The sequence below is a fragment of the Chinchilla lanigera genome, unplaced genomic scaffold (assembly GCF_000276665.1).
Source record: "Chinchilla lanigera isolate Chin_1 unplaced genomic scaffold, ChiLan1.0 scaffold00016, whole genome shotgun sequence".
Taxonomy (NCBI): domain Eukaryota; kingdom Metazoa; phylum Chordata; class Mammalia; order Rodentia; family Chinchillidae; genus Chinchilla; species Chinchilla lanigera.
The window spans coordinates 5,357,969-5,374,678 of record NW_004955417.1 but is presented as its reverse complement, the minus strand read 5'-3'; the positions used below and the strand labels follow the sequence as shown (position 1 = coordinate 5,374,678).

Below are 16,710 nucleotides of genomic sequence, written 5' to 3'. Positions count from 1 at the left end.
AAATTTACAGAAAGTCATTTTCTGTCAAAATCCAGGATTAACTTTGGTGGTGCTTACGTTAATACTCATTTTCATTTCTTTATTATTTATGTACCACCCACTTCCAACAAAAGATTTGATAGAAGCTTTCCAATAAGGATTGTGGAGAAGCTATTTAAAAAATCATTAAAAGTGAACAAAGAAAACCTAGTTACTTGGCTTCAGAATCTAGCATGATAAGGAGAATTTCTTATACAGTTGGCAGTAGTTTGGTGGGTAAGATGGTTTGTTTTTTTTTTCAGAAAATGAAGGATGTTAAAGACCTCTTAGCTTGTTTAGTTTGTGTCCTCTGCTGATAAGTGATTGTTCTCTGTAGTATATTTTCCAGCACTATTCCAGTTTTAAGTGAGCCAAGCACTGTCCTCATATTTTCAAAAGGTCCACCTGACAAGATCCCTCCACCTACAAGACCCCTACCGACAGTGCCCCCACACCGCTCTATTCCTCCAGTGGACCCAAGGAAAAATGACAGGCCGAAGCCTCCACGGCCTCCCACTGGCAGACCTTCCTATCCCGGAGCCAAGCCCAACATCTGTGATGGGAACTTTAACACTCTAGCTATTCTTCGCCGTGAGATGTTTGTTTTCAAGGTAGGAGGCTGTGATTTGTTTTTTTAATGGTAGATCAAGTGTCTAGCTGCTTTAGAAAATAAGTTCTCATTCAATCTAACAGTACCTTCCCAAGCCTCTCACAGTTAGAAGGTTCAAAAAAAGCATCCTAAAAACGAGATGCACAAATGGGCTTAAATGTCTGGCAAAAGATTGCTGTAATATTCTATTTGGGGAATGCATTTGTGTCAGCAGAAGCTAAAATGCCTAGAAATGTGAGGGTTTAAAAAATGCTGCATGTTATGAAGAGATAAAATAGCGTAATTTAAATCATGAATAGGAACTAATAACGATGATTTGCTTGGGAGCTTAGTTGCTTCCAGGCACACTGTAGCTGTTGTATCTTTAGCTTACACATCTTTATGGGATATTTAGAATTTCATTCCACCATTACTGCATTGTTTTTTAGAAGTATTGATCATTTTGTTTGGTATCTATCGGTAGTCACTTCTGTTGACTTCAAATATATATGTATGTTGTTTTCTTCAGTCAGGCATTTATATCTCCCTAATGGACATTATTTTTTAAAAGGTTACAAGCTAAAATTAATTCTATATTTGCTAAATGTGTTTCTTAATATCCCTGGATTTTCAGACAATACTAAGGAACAGTGTATCAAGCGCACATTATATGGTATTGAAAGGTGAATGGACTGTAATAGTAAAAATTAGTTTTCTCCTACAATATTTGTAAACTTATTTAAAAATTAAGGAAGAATAAGGGCTGGGGATTTAGCTCAGCGGCAAAAGTGCCTGCCTGGCAAGCGCAAGGTTGTGAGTTTGGTTCCCAGTACCGGAGAAAAACCAAAAAAAAAAAAAAAAAAAAATTGAGGAAGAATATAAATTTGCATTTTGGCATAGAATATTAAAGTATGCACATTTTATCAATATTGTCCACTCAAAGTAAAGTAATATGCTTTCACTTTGATGGACATGAATCAATACATAGTGAAATATTGTCCTACTTATACAAAATTTCCTGTATACCAAAGCAGTACTTTAAAAAATATAGATTTAATATAATTTTAAGTCGGCCAAGTACTTTATTTCCTTTATGGAGTACTTTTTTTTTTGGTACTGGGAATTGAACTCAGGGACTCCTGCTTGCCAGACAAGTGCTGTGCCACTGAGCTACATCCCCAGCCCTCCCTTATAGAAATCTGAAGTCTGCATTTGCTATAGTATGCACAAGGCCACTGTGCTTCCCAGAAAAAAATCAATGAAGTTCTTCAAACACATGCATAGACTTTTTAACTCTACAGATGCTCTGCAACGCCCTGCAATGCCCTGCAGTGCTTAATTAGATATAACCATTCCATTTCACATAGGCTAATAAATTCAAATTTAAAGAATAAAGAAACACACACACACACACACACACCAGAACACCTAGTTGAAATGAAAATAGGTACAATTCCTTGTTTATTCTGCAAGACACTACATGAAAATTGATTTTACTGTTTTGGCTGAAAATTTCTACACTGCAGCTTTATAGCTTGACAGCATAGCAGCGTAGTGAAATCACCAAAGTGCCAACCGTATCTCAGCACATGATGTGAAACTGACTCTGGATGCTTTCTTTTTCATTATTCCTGTCTGTCTAAAGAGACTGTTGTTCTTTGAAGACACTAGTATCTTCATATCTAGCAATCGCCTCACCGGCGTCTTTGCGTGCTGCGCACTGTGGGTGCTTAGTAAATGCAGTTGACTGCCAAATGGGGTTCTGCAATCACTCCGTCTTGGAAATGAGAATAGATCAAACTCTCAAATAAATGGCCACTATTTTGAACATTAAAGCACATATTTAAAAACATAAGAAAACTGTGTAAGCTCTTAGGCCCTCTTAAACTCTTTTAATCAAAACTCATGAAATGACTGAGCTTTTTTTTATTTTAGTTCTCAGTTCTCTTTTTAAGATTAATTCTTTTGGAGATAATACATGTGATAAGTATTGAATTATTACTTTCAAACTTGCCTAATTTCACCTAACTTTCATAGTTTCTGTGTTTATCGCACCTTTCATCTAATGAGTATTCATGCCTACAGAGTTTATTAAGAACCAAGAATGTTTGAATAGAAGCTAGCCTCCCTGTCTTCAGAGAGCGCATATTTCAGAAATGAAGGCAAACATGAATCTAAATACTTTCAGGTCACAAGAGTAAAAGTTATGACATTGAAACAAAGAGAAAGTACTGAGTATCTTTTGAAAGTGCTCAAATAAGTTTTTCAGAGAAAGGAATAATGATTAATCGTGAGAGTGATTGGAAATTTCTAGGCATATTAAGGAAATTAATGTACCAAAATTTGCACATTCAGGGAGTGAAGGTGAATATGAAACTATCTAGTGAAGAGTACTGAGTGCAAAAATTCACCTATATACAACACTGAATGAAAGGAAGGAAAGTATGATTCAGGACTACCTGCTCTTAGCTGACACTTTGCACAGACTGGGTGACTAACATGGGCCCAGATCCGTGCTAGTCAGACACCTGTAATCTCTGAAACTTGTAACAACAGTGCAAGTTGGATATTGTTGCCTGGTTTGCAAATGAGAACACCGAGAATCAGAAAAATTAAGACATTAGCAAAATCAAACTCTGTGAATAGTAGTCAAGCACAAATAGTCTTTCCCACTGAGTGTTGTTGCTGTACCTGAAAAATTAGAAATAATTTCGGAAGAAGTAGAAATGGAAAACATTCATAATATACTTACTGTGCTCCTCCTGTGTGCTGTATATACTATCCTAAGCACTAGCAAAGTGCAGTGCACAAAACACGGTAGGCTTTGGCTTTTCACGGCTGCCTTCCAATTTTCAGTGTGGACCGGCAGGTGAGGGGGCTTTGCGCACCTGTGCTGCCCGTGCCTGTTGTGGAAAGATGTGAGAGTACATGATGGGGCCCTCACATGCTGTTTTTCCTTATTGCTGACTGCTGTTCTCCTAATTTCTCTCTCTATCCCAGTTAATCTACACCGCTTCCACCTCTAAATTTATGTCATAGCATTACTGGCCACAGGATTAAGTCCATAGACTTAAATTCATTTGCTTACTGCTGACCAATTCAAAGGAGGCCATTTATATTTGTGATAAGCCAAAAGGATTTATTCAAAGCTAATGCTGAGATGAAGGGGCCTCATGTGTCTCAAATCAATATCTCACTGTGAATCGGCCTGTTAGGGTCTTTTATAGTGGGGGAGGGAATGCAGTGAGACATTAGACATGTCCAGGCTTGTTTCATGCCTCCCTGAACCCCAGCGTTTTCCTTCCTTACCTGTGCAAATGAAATAGGATTTTGACCTTCCAGTGCCAGCATCTGCATATTCTGTCCATTCATCTGGGCTCAGGAAAAGTGAGTGTGTGGTTGTTATGGTTTGTGTCTAGATGTCCCCCGCAAAGCCTCATGCAGTCATGGGGTGGGCTTCTTGAGTTTATGATTGATTCGTGGTTCAATGTTGGATTCATGGGTGTGAGTGCTACCCCCGCCCTGGAGCAGATAGTTTGCATATGTAAGGGAGAGAAAGAGGCTGCTTGCTGCCACTCCTCCTTGTGCTCTTGCTGCTTTGCTGTTTTCCAACACTAGCCAAGAACAGTTGTCCTCTGCCATGTGCCACCCTGCCTTGGAGCCAGCCGAGTATGGACTGAAACCTCCACAGGCTGTGAGCCAAATAAACCTTCCCTTCCTTAATTTTGGGCAAGGTATTTTGTCTCAGCAATGAGAGAAAAGTAACCAAGACAGTGGTTATCCACTGGGTCTGATGAAACAACTTGTCTAAAGAGAAGAAACCTAATAAGGTTCCATTTTCCTTGCTGGTTCCAGTTGCCCCATACCTTGTCTTCATATCTGAAATTTCTCTCTGCCAAACTATCATTTGAGCCTTTTTCATTTTTCTCATCATCTTTCATATTTTTGCCCCTTGTTGACTATCTTTCAGATAGATTCGTGAATGCTCATTGTCAGACCTTCCTCTTACTATGTGGCTTGATTCTCCATTTTTCTTTATTATGAATTGTGTGCAAGCCAGAAGCCTTTTGTTTCATCAAGACTTCAACGTGACACTCCTGTTTACCTTAGCTTCACCGTTTGCAAGTTGCTCTCTCAGACTTCTACTTACCTAGCGCTTCCCTCCCGGCATCTGAAGGATGTCTCTCCCCTCCTCTCCAACTGCTTCTTCAGCTCCAAATCTTTTTGGTGACTTGTACATTTATTCTCCATCTCCACCTATGTTATGAATCTATCTTCTCGAATTATTTCTCATTAGAGGATATTTCTACACTAGACGGTAAACTTCCACAGACATGAAGTTGATTCTTGTGGGTTTCGTAGTACCTGGTGCTAAGGAATAGGGACCTCAGTGTAATAATTATAGCATCAAACTGTAACTACTATCATGTGTATAGTATGACAATCAACTACAATGAAATTACTGAATTGCAGTTCATTCTAATAAAATTTTATTCCTCACCAAGATTTCAGTATTATTTACTTAAATTCTATATTTATAATTTTTTAAGCAAATGATGAGAAATTTTAGATATAAGCAAAAAGTTGCTAGCTTTGGGTAGTTTCATTTTCTTACTAGGCAGATCCCTTTCTATACTAGGAGTTTGGGCTTGATTTTTTTTTTTTTTTTTTTTTTTAGCTCCTTTCCTCTCAGACGATTTGTTTTAATGGAGCTTTCCTAGTATCCATTTATTTACAGAGCATTTACCTGGATATGTTTCTATTGGGTAGGGAATATTTGAAGGGATATATATGCATGAGAAAGTTAAACCCTGTAGCTTCATAGTCTTTGGGGAATGTAAACCACCTACAGAAAGGAAATGAAAAATCAAAACAAAATACCAAGGCATGGAGAAAAAAATAATAACAAAGAAAGCTTTGTCCTTCCTTGGAGAAGGTGATTTTAGTTCTATTCCCTAAAGAATATAAACTGAGTTGGCAGTAGTAAATCTTGATGGTTCAAATGGTTATTCTCAATGTGCCTTTATAGTGCAACATAAAAACATTGACTATTTTGGCCATTTTATAAAGTGAAGGAAAGCAGAAGGCAGAATTAGTCAAGGTTATACAGAATGTATTTCATACACAATATTTTGCTCTTTGTGAAAGAACACAACTGTGAACTATGTTCTTTTGAAGCTAGAAATTAAAAAAAAAAAAAAAAAAAAAAAAAAACACTTTATCCAGCTCCTGAAATTCTTTTAATGCCAAAAGGGAGGGAGAAATCTTTTGGATTTTTAATCAGTTCTTTATAGCAAAAGAAACAAGAAAAGGCCAGTACTTTATACTATAAGTTAGTCATAAGGGGCAAAGCTATCATAGTGAGCACTCTGAGAAGTATGTAGTAAATACACCATTTATCTTACTAGTAAATATAGAAGACCAGGCTCATAGATCTGTGAAATGAAAATATTTCATCATTTACCAAAGATCTTAAGCTGAAGCAGATATTGTATGTTTCATTTTTTAATATTAATTTTATTTCTGGTCACACCTCACAAAACTTAATTTTTAATGAAGGCCATTTTCATTGATGACAACCTACTTAATTCTATGTGAGAACCATAGATCCAAGTAAATACAAATATGGCCCAACTCTATTTGGCTAAAAGGTGCTTTTTTATTTTTATTTATTTATTTTTTTTTCTGAAGATTGGAAAAGAAAGAACAGAGTAGACATGTTTCCTGAAAGAAATCTGATAGAAACTGAAGATTTTACCTTCAGTTACATTTCCATAATCTTGATTTGTGACCAAAACCTTCATAAGGCTAACATTAGACCTCTCTCGCCTTTTCTGTGAGATTTTTCTCACTCTAAGTTCATTGCTACTACCTCAGTTGAAGGCATCATCATGACTCATCATAATATGCTCCAAACTGGTTCTCTTGCTTCTTTCCCTCATCTACCTTCTTCGCCCCTCTGTCAACACTACACACAAGATGATATTTCAGAAACATGCATCAGATCGTATCAGCCTCTGCCGGTAACGCCTGAAACCCTGACTCGGAAAAGCAAAACTTCTGTTGCCTACCAGGGTCTGTGATCCATCTGCTTTGCCTGCTTTTCTGATTTCCCTTCTTCCTTTGAAACAGCATCATGTTTCAAAATAAAGTTAAACAAAGAGCACTGGCGAGGTAACTAAATGGTATAGCATGCGCAAAGCCTGGATTCAATCTGCAATATTATAAACAAAAAATAAATAAGTATAAAATTTAAAAATATTTGTTGGCAGAGAATGGAAACCATATTTTACAAATGAAAAACACTTTGAGAAGTAACCCAAACTGCATCATTTAAAATTACTTTGAGTCACAGTTTAATTCTCTACTGCCTTGAGTATAACCTGGTCAGAGGACATTGTAATTGGGTCTAAATTCACAGAAGACCAAAGGGAGCAATAACCAAGACACTGTAAATAGAGAATTAATTAAAATTTCCTTGCAATATGAAATCTTACTCTCTCAAATATTTTAGGTAAATATTATAGAAATAAATTGGAATTGTGTGTAATAATTTTAAGGTAAATATTAATTGATTTTCAAAATATTTGGAATCAATTATGGTTTAAGATATCTCCCTGAAACCTTTCAATATTGTTATTGACATTTCCTGTTCAGATACTGGTGGCATTATTTAATAGGGATAGATTCACAGTCACCTGGATTTACAATTTCCTTTTCAGTCACTTTATTTTAGAATGAATCGCTTCTCGGCGTTTTGGCAAAGAGCAAGTGTACTTTATTTTAAAGTGAGTTTTAATTATTTCAAGCATATATTTGGATGTGCATTTTGTAGTCAATAAAATTATTTTAAAAGTATTAAAGTGAACATTTAATATAAGCTTTTGGAACATATTTGGAAATGAATATATACTTTATCATGTACATTTTCATATAAATTTAGCATATGAACAGGGCAATTCTGGTATCTTCTGAAAATACATTTGGTCTACCTTGAAAATCTTTTTAATCCATAGCAGTGTTAACCTGCCTATTCTAGATTAATTAATAATCCAAATATTTGTGTTTCAAAAATGTGTATTTTTCTGTTCTATGTTTAAAATATTATTACCTATATTTTTAAAGTAAGATTTTTACATAGTATTCATTCCATAATTTATGACTCACAACACTTCTACATGAATATAATGTAAATAGGCAAAGTTTGGTCTCAAGATATATTTCACATAAAAGGTATGTTTATTGAAAAAGTTTGCAAATCTTTCTTTTCCAGATTTTCTCTCGTATTTAGTTTTTGAATGCTTCATTTTTGACCTCATATTTCTGTAGAGCAAAAGATAAACTTTATTCCTTCTAGTCACTTTTTAACTTGCAGGGAACTGGGTTGGGATTTTCATTGTGGTTTTTCTTTGTGTTACTTAAACCAAAGTGTTCAAAATTTCTTAGCTTATTTATCTTTCACAAGAAGAGACTCTTTTTTTCTTTTATCTTTTTTTTTTTTTTTTTTTGGAAACAGGGTCTCACTATGTAGCCCAGGCTGGCCTTGAACTCATGTGCCATCACAGATGGCCAAAAAGAGAGTCTTATATGCTATAACTGTTTGCATATTGTGTAGGTTTACCTAAAATCCCACGAAAATCAATAGGAAAAATATTAAAGTAATTAACACTTAGGAAAGATGCTCTGAACCATAGTATAAGCAATAAAATGCAAATTTTCTAATACTATTAACCAGTTAGACTGCATAATTTGATAAAAAGTTCTTGACATAATTAAGCAACAAATAGGATTCAACTTAACTAGCAGGTCCTGGCCTTTGGCGGTATTCACTGAGTGTTTATTAAGTGAATAATATTTCTGAATCTAACTCTCTCTTCTTTCCTTTAGTCTCCATAAGCAAAGTTTTGGACGATCTTATTCATGAGTCTAGTCCCAGTGCTTAGTAGATCTGTGCTATGAAGAGATATGGACAAGCAAGAGTTCATAATTATGCAAATTGCTTTTTCAAACAATATCAAGAACTTGTTAGCATAAAATCTTATAGTACAGAATTTAAAGGCTATTAATAATAATTTGATTTAATAAAATATACACATTTCTACATGGACTAAAATATCTATAATTTGAAATATGCATATAAGAATGACTTTCTGATGTTCATGTTCATTGGAAAAATTATCACTATTAAGATAAAGAAATTCAAACAGATTTTAAGGGATAGTAACTTACTCATATATATTCATAAAAGTAAACACAAATTAAGGATATAACGGAATGTTATATTCAGGTATCACCCCACGACAGGTCCAAAAGAGAGTGACATGATGCTGTGACATTTTGAGAAGCTAGTGCCATCATGCTGTCACTGTGTACATAAATTTTTGCCACTTTTTGAGAAAATGTTTGATCATCAGACATCTTTGCCTACAAGAACAGTTTTTTGATGATACCTGCTTACAAGCACATGAAGGCTGTGTACGAATTGTCATCTCAGCATTATTTGTATTGACAAAAAACTGGACATAATCCAAATGTCCTTCAAAAGGAATTGGCATTAGACACTGAGATATTTTCTAGCTAGTGGAATGCAGGTTAACCATTTGAAAAATATCATCACTCTCTAGCATGGAATTTCTTAGCGTGAGCTGCTGAACAACTTTTAAACCCTACTATTTCAGATGGAAAAGTTGAGATACAAATGCAAATAACTAGATACACACAAAGGTTACACCTGATAGGACACAAGAAATGAAGAACACTGAATTCATCTAGACAGAAGAAATAGATGTTTAGAAATAAAAGTAACTTCCAACTTACAACTTAGGTGATTGCAAAGATATGCTACTATAAATTCATAATTTGGATGTATGTTGACAGGTACATGTATATACAAATATTGATAAATAAAATAGCAACCAATGTCATGTTAAAAAATTAACAATTTGTGAAAGATGATATTAAAGCCTATTTTTAGAACTTTATTATTTTCTTTTTTTTCTTTTTTTTTTGGTTTTTCTCCAGTACCAGGAACCGAACTCACGACTTTGCGCTTGCCAGGCAGGCGCTTTTGCCGCTGACCTAAATCCCCAGCCCCGAACTTTATTATTTTCTATCATGGGTTTTTTTTTGCTTGTTTTTCTCTGAGAATGCAATGAGAGAAAATGAGTTGTCACTTTTGTTGGCTTTAGTAGAAGAAATTTTTTTATCTTGCCCTTGACTGCTATACTATTACTGGAGTTAACTGAGAAATTATTGCAGATCTCTAGAATTAAGTACCTCATTCACCTTAAAAAGAATAATGATTGTGAGAATTTGAAACACATTTTCTTAAATATACTCACTGAGCTTATTTTTTTGACATGTGATCCTAAATTGTTCTCCTTGGGTCACTGTGCTTCTTGGACTGTTTTACAGGTTCAAGGAGTTGTATTGTGTTATGTGATGCTTTTAAAGAAAACCATACATAGTAGCAGTAGCAAATTAGTAAAGTCTTTTAAACGTGATTTTAAATTTAAACCAGAGCAGTTGCATGTCTTATAACAAGGAGAAAAATGTAGTTTCCAGATTTGCAACCCATAGCATGCAAATTCATCTGGAATATAATAAAAACTCAAGTGAACACTAATATTCATTGCGGTATTCTTTGGAGTAGGAAAATATTTTGCACACAAATTTCGATTATCCAGTAATATAGTACTGGTGTAGCAAATAATAGTGTATCAACTCAGTGTAATAAATGCAGATACTTGAAAGGTTAATTGCAAAGAACATCTGATATAATAAGATGTGATTACAAAATATATATACAAAGGAAATACAGAGATATAAAAATTGTATGTGTCATGAATTTCATTACTTAAAATACATTCATTGACAAAGCATAGAAAAGATTATAGAAAAATAAAAGCAAATTGTTGTAAAATGGGATCGCTAGTACATTTTTATAACATATGTTCCCTACTGAAAACTATTCTATATACGTTTAATAGGCCAAAACATAATACCATAAAAATATTTGATAACTATGGATATTGTAATATATTAAGTGATGGTGAAGCCATATCATTTTCAAAAAATATAGGTAGGCAGAAGCTATCAAAGTAGTTTTTGGAATTTTCCCTTAGAATGTGACTAAATTGCCTTACACAAAATTATGGTGACAAGTTTTAACACTGTAATATACCCTGCCTGGCAAAGATGTCCAATTATGTAAGCCTCTGTACCTGCTATGCATCAGCCTCAAGTAGGAATAGACTCTAGTGAATCAAGCTAACCACAAATTTTGTTTATATTCAAGTTTTCCATTTCATAGCCACTGTAGTAAAAATCTATTCTGTTTAATACAGACATACTTTAAAGTCAGATAAAATAGCAAGTTATATGGCAGTTAATCCAGAGTGTTCAATTACACACTGTGAGAATTATCATGTGGCAAAGTCTCTCTGTTCAATAAACTGATAAATTTTAAGTCACATAAGGGATTTAACAGAGTCTGGTGTATAGCAAATGCTCAAGTATATTCAACAGCAGAAATTATTATTATAGTATCTGATAGTGTTGTTGTTATTATTACTACTACTATTAGTGGTATATAAATACTTTCTTTGACCTTAAAGTGATCGTAAAGGAGTCTGTGATTACTTGGATTGACCTTGAGAAGTTTATAAGTATTCTAATATTTTATTCATACTTTTTTATTCTTTAATTCAAAAAAGTTCTTAATAAATAAGAGCTAGTGAAGGGCATAAAATGATGATCAAGACACTTTCTGTTTTCCTTCAGGTAGGTAGTAGTCTAGCAGATATGTCAGTAAACAATGCACAAAGTCCACTAGAAGCACATGGGAAGGGCACTGAAAAAGAAGGTTTCTTGTGAAGGCCATCAAATCTGCATTGGTTGGGACAACATAAAGTTGGTCACATCTAGAGGTTACAAAGGGATAGCACAGTGGGAAAATAATGTGATCATTATAGAGATGAAGGAATAGAAATTGAAATGTGAGGATAGAAAGTCACACATGAGACCACTTCATAAATAATCTTATGTAATGTGTTGAGAACTTGAGGCTTTGTTCTGGCAGAAGTGACGGTGGAAGTAGAACACGAAACCGAGTGTTATAGTTTTTGTCTAGATGTCCCCCTAAAGCCTCATGCAGTTATGGGGTGGGCTTCTAGAGTTTATGATTGATCAGTGGTCCAATACTGGGATTATGGGTGTGAGTACTTCACCAACCCTGGGGCAGGTGGGCAGCATACAATATAAGGGAAGGACAGAGGCTTCTTTCTGCACTCCTCCCTTTTTGGTCTCGTTGCTTTTGCTGTTTTCTGCCACCATGAACTGTTGCCCTCTACCATGTACCACTCTGCCTTGGAGCCAAATGAATATCTACTGAAACCTCTATGAACTGTGAGCTAAATAAACCTTCCCTTCCTTAATTCTGGGCATCAGGTATTTGGTCTCAGCAATGACAGAAAAGAAACCAAGACAGAATTTGGTACCAGGAATAGGACCTTTGCTGTGACTATATCTTACCATGTGGTTCAAGAGCCTTTGGGAATGGCTATTGAGAAGAGTTTGGAAAGATTCAGAGCTGTCACTTGAAAGAGTAGCACTGGAACACCTTAGACTATTTTGTATGGGAGATTCTGGTCAGAGCTCAGAAGACCAGAAGACTGATAGAAATCCTGCTGGTAAAGACCAGGCTCGGGAGCTTTCTGCTAAGAAGAAGGATTGCATTGGCTTCTGGACTCCACATGATGTGTATTATGGCTTGGCAAAATATTTATTTACATTTCTCATGTCCAGAGACTTTACTGAGACTGCAGATTAAGGGTGATGGACTAATTAATCTGGCAGAAGAAACTTCAAGGCAATTGAATGTTGGGGCAGTGGCATGGCTATTGTTGGGGACTTTTCACCAGATTTATGTTGCAAATCAAGAGCAAAGAGCCCAGCATAATGATTTAAAATGTTGTGAGTTTGGCCATAAAGGAAGCTGCAGTAAAGCTGTGGACTGCAAAGACAAAGCTGGGGAGATCTTCATCACTGAGAAGGGAGAGAATATAAAAGATGACCTGAGGGCATCACAAGAAGCAGCAAGCCTCTACTTTTTGCAGCCTCAAAACTGCAAAATTAAAAGACTTTGCTTTGAGGAAAAAGCTGCCAAGCACCAAGTTCCAGAGTGGCGGTGGCCAGTCCAGGTTCCAAAATGGTGGCCTCGAGAATTTGTTCCTCAGAATTGGATTCAGTCAAGAGAGAAGGAGGTCTGGCTACTGCTCCAGCCGGCAGCAGACCTTGGCATCATCCATGAGGTGCTGGTTTTAGGTGCATGGAGAATGCAAGAGTTTTGAGGTTAAAGAGGCTTCCACCCAGATTTCAGAAGGCCTGGGAAGCCAGGCAGTGTGCCTCTGAGAGGGGAGTGTGTGAAGCTGTGAATGAGAAGCCAAAGGTGCAGTGGAGACCCCAAAACGTTGGGAAAATCCAGGAATGTGGATCATGTAAGGAAATTTACAAGAAGGGAGCAAAGCAGACCTAAGCAAAAAGCCATGGGAGCTATAACCCTGAGAAGTGACATAGGGGTGGAGCCATGCAAGGCCTTTGGAGATCAAAACTTACCACTCTGCTTTGGGTGTTCCACATTATACTACAGGACTTAAAGTTTGCCCTGCCAGATTTCGGATTTGCTTTGGTCCCAATGCTTTGTATCCCTCTGTTTGTACTTTTGGGAATGGTAATGTTCATTTTGTGCCACTGAGTGTTGGAAGGGTTTAACTTTTCATTTGTACAAGGGCTCACAGTTAAGAGTTTATCTTACATCCCAGAGGAGACTTGAAACTTGGACTTTCTGAAAGTGTTAGAACTTTGGCAACTCTTAGAGATGGACTAAAATGCCTTTTGGGGGCCAGTGGTGGAATGCTATGGTTTCTGTCTATATGCCCCCAAAGCCTCATGCAGTCATGGGGTGGACTTCTAGAGTTTTTGGTTGATCCATGATCCAACACTGGGGTTATAGGTATGAATGCTACACCCACCCTGGGGCAGGTAGCCTGCATACAGTATAAGGGAGGGAAAGAGGCTTATTCTTGAGCTCTTCCCTTTTTGCTCTTGTTGCTTTTGCTGTTTTCCCCCCAAGGACTGTTGCCTTCTGCCATGTACCACTCTGCATTGGAGCAAGCTGATTATGGACTAAAACCTCTACAAACTGTGAGCTAAATAAACCTTTCCTTCTTTAATTCTGGGCATCAGGTATTTTGTCTCAGCAATGACAGAAAAGTAACCAAGAAGCCAAGCTAAGCAAAAGTATGAAGTGAAGTAAGTTCCGAAGGAGCTGGTGAGAAGAAATGGAGCACTGATCCTGAATGGTGGGAATGAAGAGCAAAATGGAGATTTGGGAGTGAAACACAAGCAGTTGAAGAATTGCAATTCCAGGAGTGGATAGCTGGAGATTAATCACAGGGAGCCAGGACTGGAATTGGAGAGGGGTGGCTTATCTTTAAGTGTTACAGGAAGCTGAAATGGAAGAGAATCAGAGAGAGCTAGACATCAAGCAGGTATCCTACTCAGAACTGGACAGGTACCAGGTCTTCTGTATGTCAGAGTATTCACACTTCTATAGAAAGAAATTTTATTGTTTTCCCTTTCTCAGTACAGGTGTCATTTACTGTGACTTTACTCAAAAGAGTGATGTCTCAGATATTTAATCTGTGCAAAGGACAGGAAGCATTTTCATGGAGAACTAAGTGTGGCTATTGTTAAACTGCTCCCTTTGGCCCTTTCCTCGTTGCCCAATTTGTACGGCAAATGAGTTGCAGTATTTACTTGTGCAGTTATTTGTAGTAGCTGCTGGTCAGATCATTAGACAAATGAAAGCTGTTTATATCCTTAAACTGAAGCCCAAAGAGCTGATGTAATGGATGCATAAACCTCCTCATTCCTAATCCTGAGATACCTTGTCACGGAGACGGTATTCACAGTCACTATTGGAAAAAGTGTTGCAGGGGCTGGGGATTTAGCTCAGCGGCAAAAGCGCCTGTGTGGCAAGCGCAAGGTCGTGAGTTCGGTTCCCGGTACCGGAGAAAAACCAAAAAAAAAAAAAAAAAAGTGTTGCAGCACCCCTGAAAGTTTTCCTTAGATTATAAATTTGTTAAAATTCCTTTTCAAAACAATTTAGATTTATTTTATGTGATACATAAAAACACAAAGATTGCATATTTTGAGGTGCCATGTGATATTTCTATGTGTTTACATTATGTAATAGTTAAATTAGCTTACACAGATCTCTCGCCTTACACATTTATATCTATGGTTTTTGCTACCCTTTTGAAATATAGAGTACATGAATGCTATCCACGATCATCCAACTGCGCGACAGCATGGCAGAACTTCTTACTTCTACCTGTGTATCAGGGATGGACCAGCGTTTCCGATCCCTACCAACTTCCTACCATGCCCGGGCTCTGATAACCAGTATTCTACTTTCAATTTCTATGAGATCAATTTCTTCATATTCCACCTATGAGTGAGATCATGCGGTGCTTGTCATTTCGTCCATGACTTATTTTATTTAACATAATGGTCTTCAGTTGGACCCCATAGTCACAAATGACAAGAGGTCATTTCATTTTGGGACTGAACAGTATTTCATCTTCATCAGTTGCTGAGCACTTCAGCTGTTTCCATGTCCTGGCTCTAAGGAAAAGTACCAGGATAAACACAGGCATGCAGATGCCTCTTCAACATCCATATTTCATTTCCTTTTGATCTATGCCCAGAAGTGGACCTGCTGGATCATATAGTAGTTCTAATTTTAATTTTTTTGAGGAACTTTCCTATGGATTTTCATAGTGACTATACTAATTTCCACAAGTGGTGTGTCGTGTTCTCTTTTCTCCATGTCCTTTCCAGCACGTGCTATCTTTCATCTTTTATGGCAGTCATTCTTACTGGAGTGAGTTGGTATCTCATTGTCATGATTGAATTTGAATTTGAATTTCGCTAATGAAGCTGATGGTGAGCATATTTTTTGTATTCTTGTTGACTGAATGTCTTATTTTGAGATATGTCTTTTAGGCTTTTACTTATTTTAAATCAGCTTTTTGCTTTTTTTTTTTGACATTACAATAGACCTATTGTAAGACCTATATTAATAGACCTATATTAATAGACCTATATTAATTCCTTGTCAGAAATGTACTTTGCAATTTTTTTTCTGTATTCTATACTTTGTCTCTTGATTCTTCTGAATGTTTCTCTTTTTGACTAGAAGCTTTTCCATTTAATGGAATCCCCTTTGCCTATGTTTGCTTTTGTTTCCTATGCTTTGCGGGCCTTTTTACAAAAAAATTTATATAGTTCCTTATTCTGAAGCATTTCCTCCTATGTCTTCTCTTCCAGCAGTTTCATAATTTTAGGCACTACAATTAGAATTTAATCCATTTGGTGTTAATTTTTGTAATTGTGAGAAAAAGATATCCAGTTTCATTCTTCTCTTGCATGTGTGTATACAATTTCCACAATATCATTTATTGAAAAAACTTTTCCCCAGTAAATTTTTTAGCATCTTAGTAAAAAATTAGAGCCAGGCATAGTGGTATATACCTGTAATTACAGTACTCTGAGAGGCTGATGCAGGAAGATTGCAAGTTCCAGGGCCATCTTAGGAAGTTTAGTGACTTAGCAAGACCCTGTGTCAAAGTAAAAATAAAAAAAGGATTGGGGATGTAGCTCATTGTGAAAACCATAGTTTCAATCCCCAGTACTGAATAAAAATCATTTGGCTCCATTTATATGGTTTATCTCATGGTCTCTGTGTCTGCTTTTGTGTTTATCGTGGTGTTTTGATAACTACAGATAGGTAGTACCTTCTGAAGTCAGGCAGTTTGCTCCCGGTTGCTTTTCACTCATAATTATTTTGGCCAATTTGTGTTTGTATGTGCATGGTTGTACTCACATTTCAGGATTGCTTTTTCTAGTTTTTTCAGAATGGCATTGGTATTTTTATAGCAATTACATTGTACTTATGTATTACTGTATATACATCTATCAAAATTTATTTATTGTGTACATATCAATCTGGCTTCCCTTCACCCAAATAAATGCATGAT

General features: G+C 36.3%; 1 protein-coding gene across 1 annotated transcript in view; it reads left to right on the top strand.

Moving 5' to 3' along the window:
• Mmp16 (matrix metallopeptidase 16 (membrane-inserted)) overlaps nucleotides 1–16,710 on the top strand; it is a 246,788-nt gene that overhangs the window by 170,443 nt on the left and 59,635 nt on the right. The window contains exon 6 of the mRNA XM_005381755.2: nucleotides 418–629. Coding sequence (XP_005381812.1) covers nucleotides 418–629 — 212 coding nt within the window. The remainder of the gene's footprint in view (nucleotides 1–417; nucleotides 630–16,710) is intronic.